Below are 23,092 nucleotides of genomic sequence, written 5' to 3' on the forward strand. Positions count from 1 at the left end.
TATATACAGCTTTGCCAGTATTTCATTTCCTATGTTTTCCTTAGTACCTAATTTGGAATCTGTAACATATGTCTACCATTTTCATTGCTATAATGCTCTGGGAAACAGATAATTTCATCATATAAAAACTTTACAAAATTTAATTTAAGCTGCTTTTACCTATTACTGGATAAATCTAATCTTTTTTAAAGTCCTTCACAAGTTTATTGTTAAACAAGTATTTCATTTCCTATGTTTTCCTTAGTACCTAATTTGGAATCTGTAACATATGTCTACCATTTTCATTGCTATAATGCTCTGGGAAACAGATAATTTCATCATATAAAAACTTTACAAAATTTAATTTAAGCTGCTTTTACCTATTACTGGATAAATCTAATCTTTTTTAAAGTCCTTCACAAGTTTATTGTTAAACATTGTCCAACTATGCTAAAAATCTCTCCTTTTCATTATTTATATTCAGCCTTATTCTAAGATCCAGGAAAAGCTGATTTAAAAATAATTTTGAACTTTATTTACTAGTACTATCAAAAATTTGTTACCCATGATGGAGGCTGAATGACAATTCAATGACTTCACAAGGGATGGGTAAGACGAAAGGAGATGGACATCTACAAGGCAGTGATAAATTCATTATAAGGCAGAGAAAACTCTGTCCTTACTCCCTTAAAATTTTCACTTGCTACTCATAGTATGGCATCTGATAGCAAGTACCTGTAGTCAGTCTACAACATCAAGGCTATTTGGTGCAAACAAAAGATTAACAACTTATTAGTGGGAGGATATGAGAAGCAGCAGAAAGGAGAAAGGGCAGAGGAGAAAAAAAGGGATGAAGAAAATCTAGAAGCTTGAAATAATCCTGTACTTGCTAAATGGTTTCAAATTATTATCCTGATGATAGTGTACTTCCCAAGGAATGCCTTTTCACTGATGATCAGAAAGAGCTCCAGCCACCCTTAAGTTAACAGCTCATCAATTAACTGCTTCATTTGGGCAACTAATTTAATGAATGATGGCCCCTGTTCCTAGAATATGCAGGTATGAATATTAAATGCTGCTCACACAATATTAAAAGTGACTCACAGAGCTGGATTCACACTGATTCTATTTCCCTGACTTTGCTAAAACGTTATCCCAAGACATCAGTACTTAGCAACCACCATCAGCTGAATTATGTTCTGGTAAAGGAAATCATCTCCAATGCACTAAACCTTGAATTCTTCCCTCAAGATCATCCTAGAATCTGAATTCACTCAAACAAGGAAAGAATGAAACGAGCCGCAACACAAATATGTTTCTAGCCTGGGAAAAACTTACAGTTTAATGTTATAAATTACTCAGTCAACCACCACATCATGTATTTTTCATAACAAATGTATCATACCTCAGCAGTTCAGAATTAAATGCTAGTATATCACTGAAGTTATTCCCTCCTGCAGATATAAGCAACTCACTCATTGGTAGTATGATAAACAAGAAATCTTCACATAAATCCAAGTCCAGATTGCCAAGCGATGTGTCCTCAAGATGGCTAAAGCTTCGAGATGGCCTGGTCTGTACTTTTCACAGAATCACAGAGTGGGTAAAACTGGAAGGGATCACAGTGGGTTATATTGTCCAACCTCCCTGCTCAAGCAGGGTCATCCTAGAGCACATGGCACAGGATTGCATCCAGATGGGTCTTGAATATCTCCAGTGAGGGAGACTCTACAACCTCAAGCTCCCTCAGCCTCTCCTCATATAAGAGACACTCCAGTTCCTTAATCATCTTCATAGCCCTCTGCTGGACCCACTCCAGAAGCTCCATGTCCCTCTTGTACTGAGGAGCCCAGAACTGGACACAGTGCTCCAGATGAGGTCTCACAAGGGCTAAGTAGAGGGGCAAGATCACCTTCCTCAACCTGCTGGTAATACTGTTTCTAATGCCCCCTAGGATTCCACTGGCCTTGTCCACAAGGGCACACCACTGGCTCATGGACAGCCTGCTGTCCACCAGGACCTCCAGGTCCCTCTCCACAGAGCTGCTTTCCATCAGGTTGGCCCCCAGCCTGTGCTGGTGCCTGGGGTTATTCCTCCTCAGGTGCAGGACCATGCATTTGCCTTTGCTGAATTTCAGATGGTTTTTCTCTGTCTATCTCTCCAACTTGCTGAGGTCCCTGTGAAGGGCAACACAGACCTCTGGGGTATCAGACACTCTTCACAGGTCTGTATCATCCACAGACTTGCTGAGGAGCCATCTACCCCTTCATCCAAGTCACTGATGAATAAGTTAATTAATACTGGGTCCAGTATCGAACCTTGGGGGACATCACTAGTGACAGGCCTCCAACTAGACTCTGTGCCACTGAATATGACCCTTTGGGATCTGCCACCAATTCACCTCATTGTAGACTCTTCCAGTCCACAGTTCCCAAGTCTGCCTATGAGCATGCTGTGAGACAGTGTTGCAGGCCTTGCTGACATTGATGTTGACAATATCCCTCCAACCAGGTAATTGTTTCATTGCAAAAGGCAATAAGGCTGATCAAGCTGACTACTCCTGATCACCTTCTAGTTATCCATGTGGACAGAGTTCCGTGAGTCCACCTTCTTGCCTTTTTTGATGACTGGGGTGACATTTTCTTTCTTCCAGCCCTCGGGTACCTCCCCTGATGGCCACAACCTTTCAAAGATGATCGTGAGAGGCCTCACCAGCTCTCTCAGCACTTGTGGATGCATCTGTTAGGGGCCCATGGACTTGTGGATGTCATGTTTGCCAAGGTACTCTCTAACCCAATTCCTCCTTGACCAAGGGAAAGTCTTCCTTCCAACATTCCTCTACCCTGGTCTCCTGGGTCAGAGATTCCTCAGGGATGGCCTTGTCAGCGAAGGCCAATGCAAAGAAGGCATTCAGTAACTCTATCTTCTCTGTGTCCTGTTACCAGGGTCCCCCCTCTATTAGGGCCCACATTATCCTTGATTTTCCTTTTGTTATTGATGACCTTCCTTGTCTCATTTCTACTTACTCTGACAATCTCTCTATATTCATTCCAAGTGACCTGACCCTGCTTCCATTTCCTGTGTATTTCCTGCTTATGTATGAGTAATGACAGGAGTTCTTTATTCATCCATGCAGGTCTCTTGCCTGCTTTGCCCAATTTTTCGCTCACTTCTTTCCTTTAAGATAGGTACATTGAAGACAGAAATACTCTTAAGTACTAACAAAACTTACTCAACAGAGAAACAGGTTAAGGCTAAAGTTCAAAACAAAACCAAACAAAATCAAACAAAAGAAACATCCCACAAACAAAAAAACCCCATCCAACACATGAAATATCAGCCTCCATTGCTCACTTTGTCCTTGTTAGGCAGGTCCTCCCTTCAGCTTAGCTAAATCTTAGCCTGTCAGCTTTCAATGGCTTCCACATCTGCAACAACCCCTGAACAGTCCCCTCTAGATACGCACATCTTTGTTCCCAGTTCTCTCTACAGCCTGGTGGTGTTTCTTCTCTAATATTTATATGAGTCTGCCAGCCTCAGTTTCTGCTCAAAGCTCCCTCCTGGGTGCACCATCAAACATTCTAGATAGACCCCAAGCTCTCTCAGTTGCTTGGGGAAGACAACAATCTTCTTCCTCTCTTTCTCCTGAACCAGAAGGCAGCAGTCAGAAGTTGTCTAAGAGGGAATCTCCACCTGCTGTCCAGGCTCAGCCATTAAACAAAATGGAGCAAACAACCAAACAGGTACTATCTCTCACAAGGAAAATTCGGACAGGAATGTTTTAACCTACCCATATACCTGTCAATTCTGACATTTACTGAATCACCATCAGCCGGGCAGAAAAGTACAGAAGAGTTTATATGAAGGTGAGAGGATATAGAGTTTGCTAGATTTGAGACTCGAAAGCCCTGATAACATAGTACTAAATAACATTCAGCAATGCAGACTGAAAACCTTTATCTAGGCATCTCAGGATACATTTGATTAATTTATCTTCTGCCAATTATTTTAATTTTTAGAAGTGCATCTATACCTCAAGGTCTCCAATTTCTTAATTAGAAGGTTATAATAAATGATTCTTAAAAACAAGCTAAAATTTTACTGGTCTTGCCAATAAATGCTCAGTATTTTAAAGATCATACAGAATACACTTTTAGCGTTCTCTTACTCTCACAACCATACAAAAATGCACAGTCACCAGTACAATCGGAACTGTAACCTTTGAAAAAAGTACCGTGCTTTTTATTCTTCCCCTTTCTAGTTAGCCCACAATTATATCTACATGATATTGTGTCAATCCTCTGTCAACAATGGGTCACCACTTTCAATTAGTCCTTTTATTTTATCTTAAAACGTCTGTTCTCATTGACCATGGCACTTCTAATTTGTGGATTTATGATAATCTGATGCATATCTCTCACTGGAAAGGTTGCTTTATTTATCCCTATTGTTCTTTTGCCAAAAGAGAAGCTTACAAAATAAAAAAAAATTAGCTCTCACTTAAGGCAGGAAGGAAATAGCATTTGTTTAACACAACAAGAGACCTTTCAGTACCTGACTGGTGCCCTTGACCAACAGGCTATTATGGCCTCTCAATATGCTGGCTGCCCCTTGCCTGGCTGCTCATTTCTGATAAGAGATGCCAACTCCCTGGGGTGCCATTCAGAGCTGAGACCAAAAGGCAAGAGACCCAGGAGGGTTATTTTCAAAGGTTTATGAAGAAAATAAGACATTTGCATGCTTCTGCAATTACTTTCTGAAAAAAAAAAATTTCAATTGAGGCACCGCATAAGTATTACTGGCAGAAAAGCTTGAAAAGAAGATACCCCCTTATTTGCACTATGCTCAAGGTTTCTTCCAAGTGCTTAGCCACAACTAAGAAATACTATGCTGACAGCTCAGTCATTCACTCACTATAAAATGTACACTGTATTTTGCAATAGATATGCTGTAATGCTCTTGAAAATAACACAGGTAATACAGTATTGTAATCTTGTCAAAATCTAGTAAATAACTGAAGTCATTGCTGCATATATTCATCTTAAGATGACAGGTTCTTTCATACTGGCTTCTTTAAAATCATCTGTATTCCATACCGCAATAAAAGCTAAATGGTCACTAATGGCACACCCTGCTAAAGACAAACAAGTCAACAGCAAACCCATGGAGATATATTACACTGTACCTGGATACTTTTTATATTAACACAGTACACTACAAATTTGTGTCATACTAGATAGAATTGGTCTGGTTTGAATGACACAGACTCTCCGGAATTACAGCTTCGAAAACAGACAAAACTAGATTCAGCTCTTCATCCAAGCCAGATAAAGTACATTGCAGAGTTTGCTATTTGATGTCACAGGACTCCTCAGAAATGGAGATTATCCAGTTTGCCTGACACGCCTATTCGAGACCCCATAGCAAGTTTTACCCAAGGAAATGGTTTGCCCTTGCAAAACTTTCGTATTTGTAATTTGGTGTGCATTGCTCTTCAGCTTTTAAATATGCGGTCTCACTTAGCTTTTTAAGTTATATAACTGTAGGAAAAGGAGGAAGAAAAACTAACTAGTTCAGTCCTCAATCAAGGCAAACCTCACTGTGAAAATGCCCATTTTCAGCCCACATCTGGAGCTTGTCATGTGGTTAAGCACTCTACTGAGTTGGAGCCTTATTCAGTTAATATACCTTGGCACTTAGATTCTAAAATCTTATCACACATGAAGATAAGAGGACTGCATCGTATTTTCAGGGTAAATTTAGGACTGCTACTACTGCATAATTTCCAGGCAAACAGGTCGCAATATTGTGACGTACAAATCCAACTCTTTACTCAGTTTACTGGTTACTGTTTTAAAGGGCTGGTAAACAAAGCAATAAGGAGTATATAAGTCTTTCATGTCTACTTCAAACACCACATGCACACATTTTACATTACGTCAGCCTAGGAAAATTCTTTGAATGGATACTAAGGCAGAAAGAGTTTTAGAAATGTTCTTACAGTATATGGAATAAATCTGGTGACCCTTGTAAATAGCAAGGCACTACAGTTGCCAGCATGATTTAATAATTGCCCCAATACTTTGATTTTATTAAACAGAAATACTGTAGACCTGGATAAATGCATCTAAAGTGTATGAGGACACAATTTCTGTTAAGAACCAGAATTTACATGCCTTTATTCTGATGTATACATACTTATGATTTCATAAATTAAAGTGGGCTGCCTACAATTTTGGGCAAACTCAGAGCTGAGACTGATGCTATCAAGTAAACAGTTTTCCCAATGCTCTGAGGTAGAGGTCCTAAACTTAGGAGCTTTGTGCAGTAATCTGAGAGTAAATACAGTATCTCATGGTACAAGTAATATTATGTTTGTCTCTCCTTACTTAATTCCACTCTAACTTTTCCTTTACCAACAGGCAGAGCACCATCAGAGGTTCTTGCAGGCAATGAGTGCTATGACCAAACCTTTCAGACCATTCTTTTAGGGTCCCTCATATTTGCTGGAAAACAGGAAGAGTGGGATCTCAAAGACAAATCATTGCTGGACCATAGCGCTTTGATGGGCTCGATAGAGAAAGCAAAGTAGACCAGGTGCAATAAGGTCTCTGCAGCCTTGAAAAGGCTGACTACTGCTACCACATGGAAAATCACATATTGGCTGTGCTGGTAGCTAAATGGACACTTTATTGCATATAAGAGTTCATTCTGCCACTGCAGAATTCTTGGGTCTGGTTTAAATAAAATCCCCCACACACACACACTTTCTAAAGATACATGATGAATTACTCCAGTAACTTATTTCCCCTTTCATAAATGAGAGAGTCCCATCAAAACCCAGGGCAAAGGGGATACTTTGTGCCACACCTTCTTTTCACAGGGAAGACTGTAACATTCCTTCTAAACAGTGATATCTCACAGACTGTAATAAGGAGTACAATAACTCATCAATAAACCTCAATGCACAGTTACCAGTACTCTAACCCATATGAACTAGTAACAATCTTCTCAAATACATAATGAAAACTGAAAACCTTTGAGAGGCTGCACTGCACAATGTCTTCTCTTTAAAAATATGCATTTGTGTAGACACAACCTACACTTGTTTCTCAGCTATTGTAGGTAAAGAGAAACTACAGGCCCAAAAGTAAACTTTCCTTCAAAAGTTCACAGAAAGAAAAAACCCAGGATTTTAAAAAATCTACATAGTTTATAAAGTTACTCACTATGAAAGGTGCCATGTGTATTCACAATACCCTTCTCTTCATTATGCAGAACAATTCAAAACTCAATCTTGTGTATGCTATTAAAATCCAGTCTATACTTCTTTTTTTTCCCTATCCAATTCTTCTCCCTTTGAATAGAGAGAACACAACAGAGAATTGGTACTTGCTGGAATCATTTTCTGACTGAAATTATTTGCACATTTCTGGATAATTGAGCACTAGAATCACGGTTTTGATATACAAAAACAGGTGCAAAAATGGTTAAGTCTAGGCTGTAACTTCACCTATTATTTCCTGCACATAAAAAGGCATGCAACAATTAAAAGGAAGTAATAGAAATTAAGCTTTGAATATTAAAAACAAAAGGGCCAACTGGTTTTCCTTCAGGCATTTAAGTTCAAGGTAGTGGAAGGAATTAACTAGGGGAAGACTGAAACATAAAAGTTAATCACATGCTAAGCAGAAAAAAAAATGCTTGATTGAATTTGTCACTCATCCTGTTCCTTTCTATCCTGTTTAGTACATGTGCAAAAAAAAAAACAGGCTTAAAGACCAATGCTACATTCAATACACCGTCGTTCATTCAGCTTTTGTTGTAAAAATGCTGGTTTGTTCCCTTTTACTCTCCATTCTTCAGGGGTCAGTGAATATGCTCAGAAGTCATAGCAATAGTGATTACAGTTGCAACTGGTAAGTCAAAATGATCTTTAAAACAAAAAAATAAAGCATATGCAAAACTTACACTGTATGTGCTCTAACTTACAGAAACATATTTCTGGTGCTATACTATTCTGGCAACTGCAAAACAGTCACATGTCTCTATTTATGTGCATCATATAGAATCAAAAATTGCAAAGCATCATGGCACAGAGTGGGTTACACTAGAACTGATCTCATTCAAGTAGCTTTCCTTGTTTTACCAATGCAGGGGTAAGAAGGAAAAGGGAAGTAAGTTATTCTTATATCATTATTAAAAGAAATGGCACCTTCAGATCACACATTTTCCCTATGGAGAAAACATGATTAAAAAACCCAACCAAATACACGTGACCCAAACACTGTATTTTCAAAGCACAACAGAATGACAGCCACAGTCTGATGTGCATTTCATTTACTTTGACAAGAGCTGGAAAATCTCAACCTGTTCAGTTAAGTCAGTTTCTCCCCGTAATATTCACCATCCTTCAGCAAACTGTTACACAGTTTAAAGGAGGCACTAATCACTGACCACTCTAAGTGAATCAAGATCTTCCCCCGAGTTTTGGATTCAGCTCCTTACTCAGCTGCTGCATTGTCAACAGCTGCCAAGAATTACTGGGAACATTTGGCTAACTGGATAATAAGGACAGTCAGTGGTTGGTCCAAATTCTACTTCACAGATCTGCTTAAAAAAAATAAATATTATAAATCTCATTACATCCTCCTTTTCTTTTCTTCTAAAGGCATAACAACCCTACAAAGATTGGGTTTGCAATTTTATTCTGCCATTATGTGCAAACAGTGTAACTGGTTAACTCTCAGATGTTGCATGGGCTAGTGTAACCAAAGCCCCAGTAGCCCATAATTTAATAATGCCTGTTTGCAACACTGATTCATCCTCACTATATGACATCTTGGCCACCATGGCAAAGGTTGGCTACTCTGAATGTATTTTTCTGCTTGCTAGAAATTCATACGCATAGATCACAGTAACAAACCCCTCAAACTCTGCTCCCATCTATCTTGCTGAAGAGAAAATATTCGTGAGACTAAGCTTTCTCCAAACCACAGTTTTATTATGAGGTAAAGGCAAATTATATTATTACAGCCCCACGCAGCCAAACGCCACTCGCTGTGACTTTGTCACATTACTCGCTTTATGCCCAGGCAGCTAGCAAATTCTCTCCAGAAATCCACATAGAAACCCTGTCCTAGTGAAGCAACATACTCAAAAGTGGGTTTGTGCGTGGTCTCCAGTGCTCCAACTTCCAGGGGCATCTTAGCCACAGGAAGCTGTGAGGAGAGGGCACATTTACTAGGTGGTCCTTGTCCTTTTCTTTTCAACAGGTAACAAAGAATCTAAGGAGAACATCTCAGATTACAGTCCCCAGAGTACTGCTCAAAGCAAGAACACGTCTGATATAAAGCAATTACCCTATTATTGCCAGGCATTAACAAAATCCCCAAGTATTTAGGTAAATTCTGCATACAAGTTACATAGTCAGAGCATTCAGTTATAGCTGTCCTTGAAAAACATTGGATTATCCACAGCTTTTCCTTCCAAAAACAAACATTTAAAGTGCTGGCTTTTTTCTCCTCTTTGATCAAAACAGTACTGTAACTTTTGAGGTAGCAGAGGATTAGTCCAATGTAATATCATGGCTAAAGCTAAAACCAAACAAAAAAAGCTAAACCAATTTTGGTTTTTTTTAATCTTTGCTGAGACTATTCTCAGACACCTCATGAATTCTAACAAGCATCATGTTAGCAGCAACATCTGGTAGCTTAGTGTTACGGTAACCCACACATTTGCCATGAGCTACCAGATGTTGCTGAAGGGCTTTTTAATTTAGAGGGGCTGGTTCCATAAAATTATCTAATGTAGTTCAGTAATTCACATTGGCATTATGTTGTACTTAATTGGGATAACAAGAAAAACAGAGCAAAATTAGAATTCACATATCATCACTGTTAGAGTGAGGGCCATCACTTGTACATCGTTCTGCAGAGAAAGCAATCTAAGTGAAGGTCAAGCCAGCAGGATAAATGTGGCTACTTTCTGGATTTCAATCATGCTAGTCATAAGTAAATCACCTTTTGAAAGGTAGTTAATCCTTGCAGTAGAGACTAGAATTTAATAGCAGGCAATTGTGGCAGGTAAAAATTATAAATAACTTTTAGATTTCTTCCAGTCTTTTATACCCATACACTGCAACAGTGATTTCTAAGATAATTTGTATTCTGACAACACAGAGTAAGATATAATGTTGGGGGAACAGGGGAAAGAAAAGAAAACATACTTTTTTTTTAACATACATTTTCAAAGTAATGTGTTTTATAACTTTAAAAACCCACAAGAAAAAAAACTGCTGATGGGTAGCCTTTTCAAAAATAAGCTCTTTTTTAGAAGAGCTGGTGGAAGAAAAGAAACCCTAAATAGAATAGATAATTTAGTACTTTAAGACTCAGAAATTTCCCTCTGATCCACACAGACACTGACTCCATAACTTAAGGCTTGCTAAGGAGAGCAATGTAATGACCAACTTTGGTGCTTTGGGAATCACTGACAACAAATGCCCAATTACAAGCCTGAAAATATTCTGCCATTATACTCCTTAAAGATTACACAATAAAAAAGGAAAACAAAGCAGAAAATTGTTCTGCTAGGACACTTCACAATTGCTCTACTACAGGGAAAAGCGGGCACAAGAGAAAAGGCTCATATGAGAGAAGCGGAACCCCCTTGTAGTTTCCTATCCTACCATTGTCAACCCTGACCTCAACAAGGTCCAGCTGGTAAAAACGAAACAAGAGGAAAACTGTCAGCAACGTTTTGTGAAGAAATATAATGCTGGATTTCTGTAGTAGATCCTGCCCACAGCCTAAAGCCAAAGGAAAAGCAAGAAGGTGGCATCTGAAGAAAAGGATGAAGGCGGTTTGTGTTCTTTAAAGGAGATAAAATGAGACAAAAGCAGGAAATGCTGTCCTTCCCTTATCCTGAGAACTTCTCAATGAAAGGTCAAGTATAGCCATCAATCAAGATAAGGAAGAGGCAACCAAAGAGATGACCTTCTTTGAGGGGAAACAAGTATGTATTAGATAGCACTTTTACACTGATGCAGTTTTTGCCTATGTGAGAGAAAAGAGAACACCGTTTCATGCCAATGTTAATTTTTTAAAAAATGAAAATTAAGCACTTGAGATGAAACAAAGTCAGACATGCCTATTGAGTCAAAGACTAGCAGCCAAGGAAACCTTCCTTCCAAAATTTGTGAGGAGTGCAATGGAATTCTACTCCTCATCACTACAACAGCTGAGCACCCAGCTTAGGAGACACATCTCCTGGGGACAGCCACCCTCAGTAGTTTGTCACTAATAAGCTGCAGAACTTATTACATGCACTTTAAACCAGAAATTTAAAGTCCGTTGCTTTTCTGAAAGAGAATAATTCATTTTCAGTTATGCTTGACCTCACACTTATTAATTTACAGTATTCCCCTGTGAGTTACACTTATGATGTCACTTTCAGGGATGAAAAATCAGATTGTGTGGAATTGCATCTAAAGTAGATAATCAAATATCCCTCAAAATCAAATATAAGTAAAAATACTTCTCAAAGACAAGCCTTATACGGATAATCCTTAGCTGGCTTTCTCAGCTGACAACAGTTCCTTTCTATTTTTGGGCTAGTTTTAAAACATGCAATTGTTTCAATACCACTCTTCGGGAAAGAATAACAAGTTTACCAGCTCTCGAGGTAGAAAGGCCTCCTCCTGACGAGCCACTATCAGACAGACAGTTTCCCCTTGTTTTGTGCTCCTCAGCACAGCTACAAGCTCTTCCTGGGTCCTGCCAGTGATGTCCCATCCATTCACCTACCAGACACAAAAGAACAGAGGATGTCACATCTGTGAGCATGATTGTCTTTTAGCATTTTCCCCTCACCTAACACAGGTGTCATTCAGTGACAGAGAGCAAAGAATTAGCAACAGCTCCCACACTGTCTCCCCCTCTGGCCTGGCACAAATCACTTAACCCTTTTTCCCCCTCATTTTCACCATCTCTTAAAGCAGCTCTGTAGTACTTACCCACCTTGCAGGGAGTTTGTGAGGCTTAATTAGTTTGTAAAGCACTTTGAAGATGAAAAGTGCAGAAACAAGACCTAAGTATTAAAACTGTTTCCCTTAAGAGCTTTCTGAGGTTAGCAAGTAGAAATAACCCATTAGATAATGAGACTAAGTCAGAAGATAGTTGAAAATTTTGAACAGACCAATATGAGCAAAATTGCCTTAAAATGAGCACTTAAGCACCTCGATATAAAATGGAGATTTTTGGACATGGTTTTGTTCCTAAACTGATATATTTATCTGCTTTTAGAACCAAGATCTTATCAGGCTCCTCTCATTCAAACATCCCATGGACCTTTGTGAAGAGAAGTTTTTCCAAATCACAGTGTAAAATACTTGCTGACAAACAGCATAGAAACCATGAGACCAACTTTTTTTAAACCAAGGGCAAAACTGTAGTTTCATACATCAACAGTATGTATAAGGAAATAAAAGATTGATGACAAAACTAGCAATCAATATTCAGCAATGCAAATACAATGAATGTTTATTCCTAACCTCCAGGATTCTGTCTCCTGACTGCAAACGACCATCTTTTACTGCTGCACCTTTTGGCAAAATGTTCTTCACAAAAATCGGACCAGGACCATGTATTGAAGAGTCTCTGGTAACCACAGTGAAACCAAGTCCTTCTGGACCTAGAATGTCAGATAAAGAACTCCCAATGTAAATTTCAATAAGCAAATGATGATCATTAAACTAAGTAAACAATGCCAGCAACATATCACACACACTCATTAGGTTAGCTCTTAAAACAAGAAAGCAAACAAAAAGCTGTAAACATGAGCCAATTTTCCGCATGATCTAGAGAAGAAGTTTATTAATGTCAAAACACATACCCAAATCCTCCCGCAACAGCTAAAGATTTGCTTTTGGTAAGCACACAGCAATATAAAACAAGCAAGAACCCTCTTTTTAAAGTGTTTACCTTTACCTTTTCTCTAGGTTGTTTTAATATTAGGCTTCACATTAATGTCAATAGCCTTTCATAGAATCAGAGCAATCAAAACTGGTTTTTTATGAGCATAACTATAATTTAACAGGTTTTAGTGAAACTTGGTAAATGGAGAAAATTTCACATGATTTGAATGCAAAAACTGCTGACAATGCGCTGTTAAGAAAGGACAAAGTGCTATTTCAAAGCTTCCATCAGTGAAGTTGTTTGCTGCTTGGAAATAAACAACCTCAAGTGTTAACATATAAATGTTATAACAAATAATTGGGAGTAAAGTCAGTATTAGCAGGCACTGCTTATAAGCCAACAAAATCCCCAGGAATAGCAGAGTCCATAAAAAAATAATTTTATATTGAGCGGTATTACTACTCATGTGATAGTTTTCAAAGATATCATCACATCAGTACCACATTGCCATAATTTCTAAAATTATAAATTAATGTTTCAAAATCAAAAGCGTTAGATCTAAAATGGGAACAATTCTGAAGTAGGTTTTGCTAACACAAAGCTGAAGAGTTCAGAAATAAAAACCAGTGATTTAAGTTAAGAAATAACAAAAATTAAGAAATGAGAGCTTGATTACATTCATTATGTGTTACAAGAATAAAGTTACAGACAGTTTTTAAAAGGGACACTTCTAGGATCAAATTTAACTCTCAGCCAAATCAGAGACAAAAATTAAGCATAAAATATAAATGCTAATTCGGATCTGCTCAAGCACATTTTACTACATGTGCATAAACCTGTTACTCCATGCAAAGACAGACAGCTGCATGGAGCAGCAGATAGACACACAAAATTCAGCCTCCTGACAGCTGAATTAACATGATAGAAAAAAACAAGGCTTGCAGAAAATAAAACAAGGGAAAGACAGGTAAATTTGTGGTCAGCTTCTTGGAAAGCATGAAAGAGCAGAGTATATTTTTAAACATATCTTTAGAAGAATGTCACAACAGTGCTGTGGTCAATTAGCAGATATGAATAAAATCAGACACCACCAGCAACAGTTCAATTCTGTATTTTTATTTTGTACTTGTGACAAGGCTGAAGCATCTCTTAATATTGCATGTTGCTCATGGAATGGCTTCCACACAATCAGGAACAGAGATGTCATAAAAATCAGTAAATCTGAATAACACGTATCCAAAATTTATGAGAAACCTGACTGTTGAGAATATTGCTGGTAACATTCCTTTACATTCTGGATGTTTTGGATCTTCTAAACAGCAAATAATTTGCTTGTACTTTTAATGTCACTTGCTAAATTAGAAGCTAAGGTATCACTATAGAGAACATGATGCAGTATGAATCATAATCTCCAAAGACTTACCTTTTTTCAGGTCTATCTTTATTTTCTTTGCATTTCTTTTATTGCCAAAGCCCATAAGGGGAAACAGTGAGAGAGAAGATGACTTTCTACCCAGACGTGGGAGGTTGGGGCTCTTAGCACGTTGCAGTGTTGCCTGTGCACCTGTCTCCAAGCCGCTTGCTCCAGAATGATTAATTGTTTTCAGAGCAGGTTTTGGATGAACAGGAGGTGGAATCTTTGTTTTTGGAACTCCATTATCATTATCCAGAAAACAAATAGAAGCCATAGCAGACTTCTCATACTGTTCTCGATTATATGGAGGAAGAACTTCGAAGGTGACACTTTGAAATTTCATTGCCTGAAGGAAGATGTCCCGAGCCCTTTTAAAAGAAAGGTATGAAATTTCACATAACAAACCGGAAAATTTGGGCAAAGTTTGAAGTTGTTTATAGAGAAAGAACCAAAAATTTACCTTGCCTTCACTTTTCTAAAAAGTATGCATGAAATAAGATTTCTAAACCTACAGCACTTCCCTACATTTCAAGTAGGAGCAGCATACCTGTCAGAATTCCTAAGCTGCTACAAAAACATACCAGCCAGAACAAACTAATGAACACAAATCTTCATGCAAGGCATCAGGTAAGGAAGTTCTGATGGCAAAAGCTCATCAAAAGACTGCTGAAGATACAGCTTACTACTTATTTTAAAGGACTTAAGTTACATATTTTCTTGCTGGCATACAGGCACACTGAGCACTTATGATCAATTGTTCTTTTGAATACACCTGCTCCAAGCTCAACTCTGCATTTTTTCAGAGTCCAGTCTAACTGCCTCTCAGATTCCTTCACAATTCCTAATACAACTGCTGGCTTATTCTACAGCAATTAAAAAATATGATGGTATGGGATATACAGACATCAGAAAATAAACAAGGTGACCAAAAAGGTGTAACTATTTGTGCATTTCTACATAACTAGAAAAATAAATAGAAAGATACTACATCTTTCAAGCACTAACCTCTTGCAAAGGGGATATGTGAGCTTCACATAATCAATATCTTTACAGATGTGCTAACTGCAACACAGAAACCGTGTTAGAGCATTTAATAAAACTACTCGCCTTGACAGTGATAAGACAAGGGGGAACTTAAAGAGAGAGATTTACATTAGATGTTATGAAGAAATTATTTACTTTGAGGGTGGTGAGGCACTGGAACAGGTTTCCCAAATAAGCTATGGCTTCTGCATCCCCCAAAGAGTTCAAAGCCAGGTTAGGCGGTGCTCTGACCAACCTGATCTGTGGCATCCCTGCCCATGGTAGAGGGTTACAACTACATGCTCTTTAAGATCCCTTCCAACTCAAGCCATTCTATGATCCTAACATGGTAGCAATACAGTGTTCAGGTTCCCATGCACTGTAAGGCAATTAAGACAAGATCACCAAATGAACAGTTATAAAGCCTTCCCTGGATTTTGAATAACCCACTGATTCAGTAAATCAGTCCATGTTATGAACCTTGGATTCTGAAGGAACAAAGGAGGCTTCTTTCTTTCTACACTTTCCTCTCATACCTTCTATTAAAGTAGACTGATGTTCTTCCATACTGTAGAAGAAAACTCAAGTACAAACAGAAGTAGCTGAAACACATTTTGAGGATGAAAAATCAAGAACTTCTGCTTAGCAGTAATAGGTCAAGAGAGGAAGGAATGGCTACATTAATTTTAAATAAGTCATGTGGTCCTTCTAAGAACATTTTACTTTTCTCCTACATTTCCATAGTGTGTTGTCAGTCGGAGTCAGCATTTCACTCAAGTCTTGGCTCTGGATTTACACCCAATTATGTAACAGGAGTCAATGCTCAAAGTACTTCTGAAAAAAACATTTCTTTACATTCATACAGAAAGGAATCCACTGCAAATGTTAACATCTTGAAAAGACACCTACTATTTTCCCAGATCAACAGAGCCATACAGTACCTCCACCTTGCAGCTGTAGGTAGTGGAAAAGAGGGGCTGTTACAGGAGGGTTTTCTGTAGCATGAAGACACTGAAGTCAGGGGCCAGCCCCAATAGATACTGCTGTGGGAATGAACCATCTTGGCCACGCTGAGTGAATGAGCATCAAGAGTCAGAATAATTATAGCAACTGACAGGAGACATTGCCAGAGAGAAACCTCAAACTTAGAAAAGAGAGGTAGAGAGGAGAGTGATGTAGGAAGGTATTCTTTCAGCATTACCCTCAAGGGTTAGGTTTCAGAACCGTAACAGGCTGTCCCTCAGTGTGTTCGCAGAGGTTATAGGTTATCTGTTCACCTATAGCCTCTGAAGGTTTTCAAGGACAGACCTTACCCTGATCATAGAAACCACGGCATGCTTCCAGCCTAAGGATGTAAAGTCTTAATTGGGTTTCTTTCACACCCCATCTTCATCCTTGTAAGTAGCCACTCCATCATATGTTACAAGGTAATTAAATAACTCAATTTCAAAAGACTAATATTTAAAATATATGCAAAAGAAAATATAAGATCTCCTTCAAACAAAAAATAGTGGAAATAACTCAATGTATCCTATGGGAAAGCCTAAATGCAGTCTCCAGGGGCAAAATAACTGGCTGCACTTCAAAGAGAAAATATAATGAATGGAGAAATTTGCATTTATTGAGACCCCAAATGCATACTTAAAAGAAATAAGGGAGTCAGTTAAAAGAGGTGCTAGAAACTCTGCAACACAACAGAATGGAATTGAATAGATTAACAGCAAATGAAAGAGCAGACCAATAGTCCCAATCCATAACTATTATAAACATGGGAATACAGAAAGTAGGCTGCTGCTGTTACAGCTACAGAAGCAACAATCATCAGGAGCAATACTAGAAAGTCTCTGCTGAAAACAGAAAGAGAGCATGTAACAGTCTCTGTTAAGTGTTAAAACAGCTTTCACAAGGGTTATGAAGAAATGTCAATTTGATATTAGCCATGAGATTTTCCTCTCAAAGGAGAATCTGATTACTATTTCTGGGTCAATAGTCATTAGGACAACACTTTGGCACATCTTTTACAATTACTGCATTTCTGTAACTTGGACTTCTATCAGAGTAGCACAGTTATGTCATGCCAGATGAAAACTAAAAGGCATATTCACTGCTAGTAGTTTCAACCTGTAAAGCAGCTTTCTTTAGCTTTTCTCCAGAGCCAGGGAAGAGAGATGATACAGAAGGCTATTCTGGAAGACAATTCAGCAGAACTATATAAGAGGACTTGGAAATAGGCTAGAGCTCATGCAAAATGCTCCCCCCAGTCCCCAGACTGATGTTGAGTCCTCACTACTCACAGTTTTTCTCCTCAGGTCCAATGTCACTGGAACCATACTGCTTGGTTTTGTAACATAAAAGGACGTGACCAATTAAATTAGGCTCTGCCCTGAATCACCTTTAAGTCTGGTCTCTCTAAGCCAACTGTCATTGTAAATATCTCAACTCCCAAAACTTTACAGAAGCATGGTGAAAGCAAAGTGCCCTGCATTTCTCCTTTGAAAGAAAGCCTGACAGAGAACTGGAAATTTTACTGCAATATTTCTAACCGCTCCAAAGTCTAGTAACCTTACAGAAAAAAATGCAGAGTCCTCCACTCCACAAAGATCTCATGGGCTGGAAGCCTCTGGAGATCTAGCTACATTTAGAAGAAAACACAAAGGAGACAACAAATTTGTAAAGAAAAGATCACATATGATTTTGAAAAGAGAGGTTTTGATCCAGGAAGAATCTCAGTTGAGAAATTCCATTAAACTGTACAGGTGAGGCAACAAATGTTTTGATATGATACCACAACTATGTTCTGGAAAAGCTGATGTAGGAATTTCCATGGGTGGAAAAGAATGGCATGTACTACATTACAGTAGAATGCCTTTACCAGCAAACATCCAGAAAGTTGTAACTCAAAAACTATCAGGAGCCAAAAAGGAGAGTCTTGGAAACAAGAACACCTACACTACAGAACCAAGATGCTTTCATGAAAACCTATTTTATAAATATTTATCCCTAACTGTGAAATTACATATTTGATTTTAGTCAAGAAATCTTGAACATTTGGCTTACTGTTTAGAAAGTTAAGCCTCGACTCCCTTGACACCTCAATAGGCTTTTGTTATATTATAAACAATCACTCAGCTGTCTAAACATATGGATTAAAAGTAAAAACAAATTACTATTTAATTACTACAGCAAATATCTACGAAATTTGAGAGGTTATTCTTTTGTGCAACAATGTGACATTAATTCACAGCTGAACAAAGCAACCTGTTACTTAAAAATATTTGGGATAGATAATGTCAACAAATTTTAATAAAAGTCATAAGAAGTGAGACTTGCCACTTAGCTCAACTAACCATAGCTTGACAGTAATAGTATTTTTTAAAAAACTAAATGCTCAAAAAGCTGCAAGCACAAAAAACCACCTCACTTCATTTGCAAAAGAACATTAGAACCCATGCTGTGATGTTGACTCATTCTGAAGGTCTTATGAGAGAAAGATTACAAGGAAAATATGGTAAAATAACAGAAGAACTAGAAAGTGAAGAAAACCACCAAAATCTAATGCTATTTAAATTAAGTAAGCACAACAGGTTCATTAAACCTACAAGATTTGTCTCCTCAAACTGCACCTTATTCAGAGCTTTCAGAAAGGAAATGACGATGTTTCTGCCAGGTATCAATTTTATAGGCATTTTATCTAAAATAAGTATTAATCCCTTTAAGAATCACTTAAACACAGCACTGTATAAAATTCTGGCTTGTTAAATGTATCAGTAAACCAGCACTTACTGTGCAAAGGTTTTATCTGTAAGGTCCACATGGTTAATCTTCACAATGCATTCATTTTCACGGAAAAGACCATCGCGCCTACATCTGCTATTTTCTTCAATCTCACAGATGAAGAGTCCCAGCATTCTAAAAGGCAAAACAAAGGTGATAACTACTGTTATTGTGCTAGTATGAATTTATAGCAAGTAAAACCAGATAGTACTCTCTACTGTGCATGAGATGATAGAGTAGACTGTTATGAAGTGCTTAACCTAGAGAAAGGGTTTCCAGCTCACTTGTTATCTAAAAAGTAAGGGATTGCAAGAAACACCATGAGAATTTGCTGCACACTAATGCTGTACTACTTGCTAGTGCTTTGGAAGTATTAAGTCATGTAGATCATACTTGGAGAAACAGAGGAAAATGCCTAGATCTCCCTTCCACTTAACAATGTCAATGAAGCTTATGCAGTATTTTTCTGTCACTATGTCTACACTGCTAAAAAAAAAAAAGCACAGATTAAAGTAATTTTCTACACTGACTATAATAAACTAAACAGGTGTTAGTGTAACATGTTTGTTTCTACTTCTGAAAAATCTCTGAAATTTTCAGTTGCCAAAGCCCCTTGCTTTGTACAAGACAGCAATACTACTTATTCATGAGGCAGGACAGCAGCAGAAAATCAAAACCCAAGCTATTTGTGAACAGGTCAAGTGCAAGTGAAAACTGAGGTGCAGCACAGAATAATGCAATAAGTGAACAAGTGTGGGTGGTGCAAAATTCCAGTGTCGCTACCTCTGCTGGGGGCACTAAACTAATCTTGACCTACCTGGATCATCTCTGTATTGCAAACTATAATTCAACATAGAGACATCCAATGATACCAGTATAATGCACCCCAAAAACCCAACAACTGCGTGTTTGTGAACAACTTTTATAATCAATCTTTTCCCACTAAATTTCCATACCACTTGAAGGCAGATGACCTTTAGAGACCATTTTCTATTGGTTATACACCATAAAATATTAATGTGCAATTTTCAATGTGCCATCGCTCCAATCACAAAAGAGAAGTCTTGTATTTTTTCTCAGATTCATGACTGCCCCTCACACATAAGTCCATTCAACAGATTTGCAGCACACCATTAACTATTTCAAATGACACTCTATTCACTGTGCATCTGATTTCAGATTTACTGTACAATACAATTTTAAAACTTCTGTCCTATCAATTACTAAATGAAAACTTGGTTCCTACTGAATATTACTTCTTCAAAACATCTAAGAGAAAGAAATGATTTAATTGCATAAAGATTCTCTTGCAATCAATTGAATCCTTTAATGAAGAATAACAAGTGGCAGTGGTGGTGAGGGGCCAACAGCCCTTTTGATGACATCCAACTAGTGGCAAACAAAAACCTAAACCCTAAGAACTAATGAAATATAATCATGTTAAGATGCAAACCAGCAAAAGTAGTGAAATAAAAGAAATTACAAATTAAGCAGGTTGCTTACTAATCCTGTGTGCTTAGATGCTGAATCCATATAATGTGACAGGATTGCCCAGTTGTCTGAAACTTTTGTGTGCTGTACTGAGTGGCCTGACTTACATATGCTGTGGCAGTTTAAATTCATTCCTCCATTACGTTTTTTACACAGTCCCATTTTTAGCATTATTTTAATGCCCTATTAAATTTTAATTTCCTTTTTTTAATAATATCTAAGTGTGAGAAAAGGGGAGGAGACATTATTTCCATTTCTTTTGTAGTTCCTCTACATATTACTATTTTGCAAATTAATATGATGTTTTAATGAGCTTTAGAAAAACTTTGGTCTGCAGCAGCAGTAAGCTAAAAGCCAACATTACCTTATTAGAAGGTAACTTTACAATTGAAATACCAAACCAAGTTCATCATGGCCAGCATGTCCCCATAAATGCTATCTAGTCATTAACAGAAATTAAAAACTGCTCTTCTGTACTTTCTCATGTTATGATGAGTCACAATTTATCAGTAGTCTCAGCCTTGATTAAATAAAAGACACAAGCATTTTAGTCACTCCAGTCCTTTAACAAAGGTATCAGTATAGTTCTGCCAAGGGTCATTAAAATATCAAGACAACCATCTAAACAACAAGTCAAAGACTCCTCTGTTCCACAGGATCCCAAAAAGCATTTGCAAATATGGACATATTAACATGCATGCAATGTAGACCTAGGAACGCCACTTCTTCTGCACAGAGGTCTTTAAAAGCTGCACTCAACATGGTGATACTTCAGGACAGAACTGTATTTCAGTCACATTAATTACTGATTTTAATAGCCTGCAATTTCATCACTTTTTTTTACTGAATGATCTTGAAATACAGTGTACACACTACAACCTTTACGGCGTGCCTATAACAAAGAATGACGGTCTGCATTTCACAATGGGGTAACAAACACAAGTGCCTTTCTCAAGACAAACAGGGAGCCTGCATAGCCAAGGACACAACTCAGACCTCCTACAGTTCCCATCAAAGACCAACTTTCTTCTTGAGACAGTGATGTCATTTTTATAGGCAGCAGGTGGACATCTATTTTCCCTTTTGGTAAATAAAACATTCTGAATTAATTTGGGTCCACTTATAAACTCACATCTTGCCAAGGAAACATTTACACACGTAGACCTTTACAAGGTAATTCAATCCTACACATTCCCTCTCCTACATGAAAGTTGACAAGTAAAGAAACATTTAAGAATCGGACAATTTTTCCTTTTGCAATAATTGTCTTTGTGTTACACGCAGCCATTTTACTATACAGTAGTGTCATTTGTGGTTCTGGCAATTTCCTGTCTCTTATTCATGGCTGCCAGTGTCAAATTAACTCTCTGGCCAAGTCTCTGTATGTCAAATTTCAGCCTATAATTTTATTTTTTTTTACGCATCCGAGTTACATAGCTTAGAAAACAGTTATAATGAAAATGCTGACACAGTCTTAACTACAGCACATCAATATGAGCACACTGCTATAATAGGCTTTTGTGATCTCAATGGACTACGTTAAATCATTTATAATTAAAGTAATTGTATTGTGACAAAGAAAAGTTCATGGTATAGTGCACATTTTATAAATGCTATACAACCACATTGGAATGATGGCTTGAAAAATATGAAGCATGAACAGGCAAGTCATTTCTTTGACTTTTCTTGTCTGATATGTCACTGAGGAAGGGCCTATGCAGAGACATTGGGAAAAATGAAAACAAACAAATAATAACAAACCCAAACAAACAAAAAAGAGCACAACCAAAACCAACCCTATACCACAAAAACCTACTGAGTCTACTTTACCATTCAGAGAATAAACCCAGAGACAAATAAAAGGCAATATGTGAACAAAGAGGTTGGTACTGACTGAAATGGTTGGACGCAGCACATAGTACTATGGCCTAGTGGCCAAGGTGGAGATGAGGTCAGAATCAGTTATACTGGAGGTGTTTTTCAAGCTAAATGATTTTGTGGTTCTCTTATATGGAATTTAGACTAGTAAATATTATGGTAACAAGACAGTGTCATAGACCCATTTTCTTTTAAGTATTTCTTTTCCTTATGGTTAAATAGTAGGTATTTAAGGCAAGCACAACTGAAATCCTTTCATTAATATACTTCTTGAGCAATGCAGAAAATATCTTACCTTCCACTCAAAGATGAATAAAAGGGCATTACATGTATTCCCAAGGGTCCACTTTCCCCAACAATCTCCACTGTTTTTGTCATTTCACTAAAAAAGAGCAGAGGGAAACACATCTCATATGCTTATTAACAGAAGTCTCTATGCTAAAAACAAATTCTTGACTGATCAGATAGTAGACAGTGTAGAACAGACATTTGACACAGAGCTCACTAATATATAAAAATACAATGAAAAGTAAAACAGCCATGCAATTCTTTAAGTTTTTTTTTTTAGATTAGCATTTATGTATTTTAAAAGGGAAAGAAATCAAGTACTAGACAT

At 37.7% G+C, this 23,092-nt stretch overlaps 1 protein-coding gene across 1 annotated transcript in view; it reads right to left on the reverse strand.

The window, feature by feature from the left end:
• PARD3B (par-3 family cell polarity regulator beta) overlaps positions 1–23,092 on the reverse strand; it is a gene marked incomplete at both ends in the record, with an annotated part of 137,553 nt that overhangs the window by 104,672 nt on the left and 9,789 nt on the right. The window contains 5 exons of the mRNA XM_009080893.1: positions 11,654–11,782; positions 12,533–12,672; positions 14,320–14,678; positions 19,117–19,242; positions 22,772–22,858. Of these exons, the coding sequence (XP_009079141.1) occupies positions 11,654–11,782; positions 12,533–12,672; positions 14,320–14,678; positions 19,117–19,242; positions 22,772–22,858 (841 nt within the window). The remainder of the gene's footprint in view (positions 1–11,653; positions 11,783–12,532; positions 12,673–14,319; positions 14,679–19,116; positions 19,243–22,771; positions 22,859–23,092) is intronic.

This window comes from Acanthisitta chloris, unplaced genomic scaffold (assembly GCF_000695815.1).
Source record: "Acanthisitta chloris isolate BGI_N310 unplaced genomic scaffold, ASM69581v1 scaffold27848, whole genome shotgun sequence".
In the NCBI taxonomy this organism is placed as follows: domain Eukaryota; kingdom Metazoa; phylum Chordata; class Aves; order Passeriformes; family Acanthisittidae; genus Acanthisitta; species Acanthisitta chloris.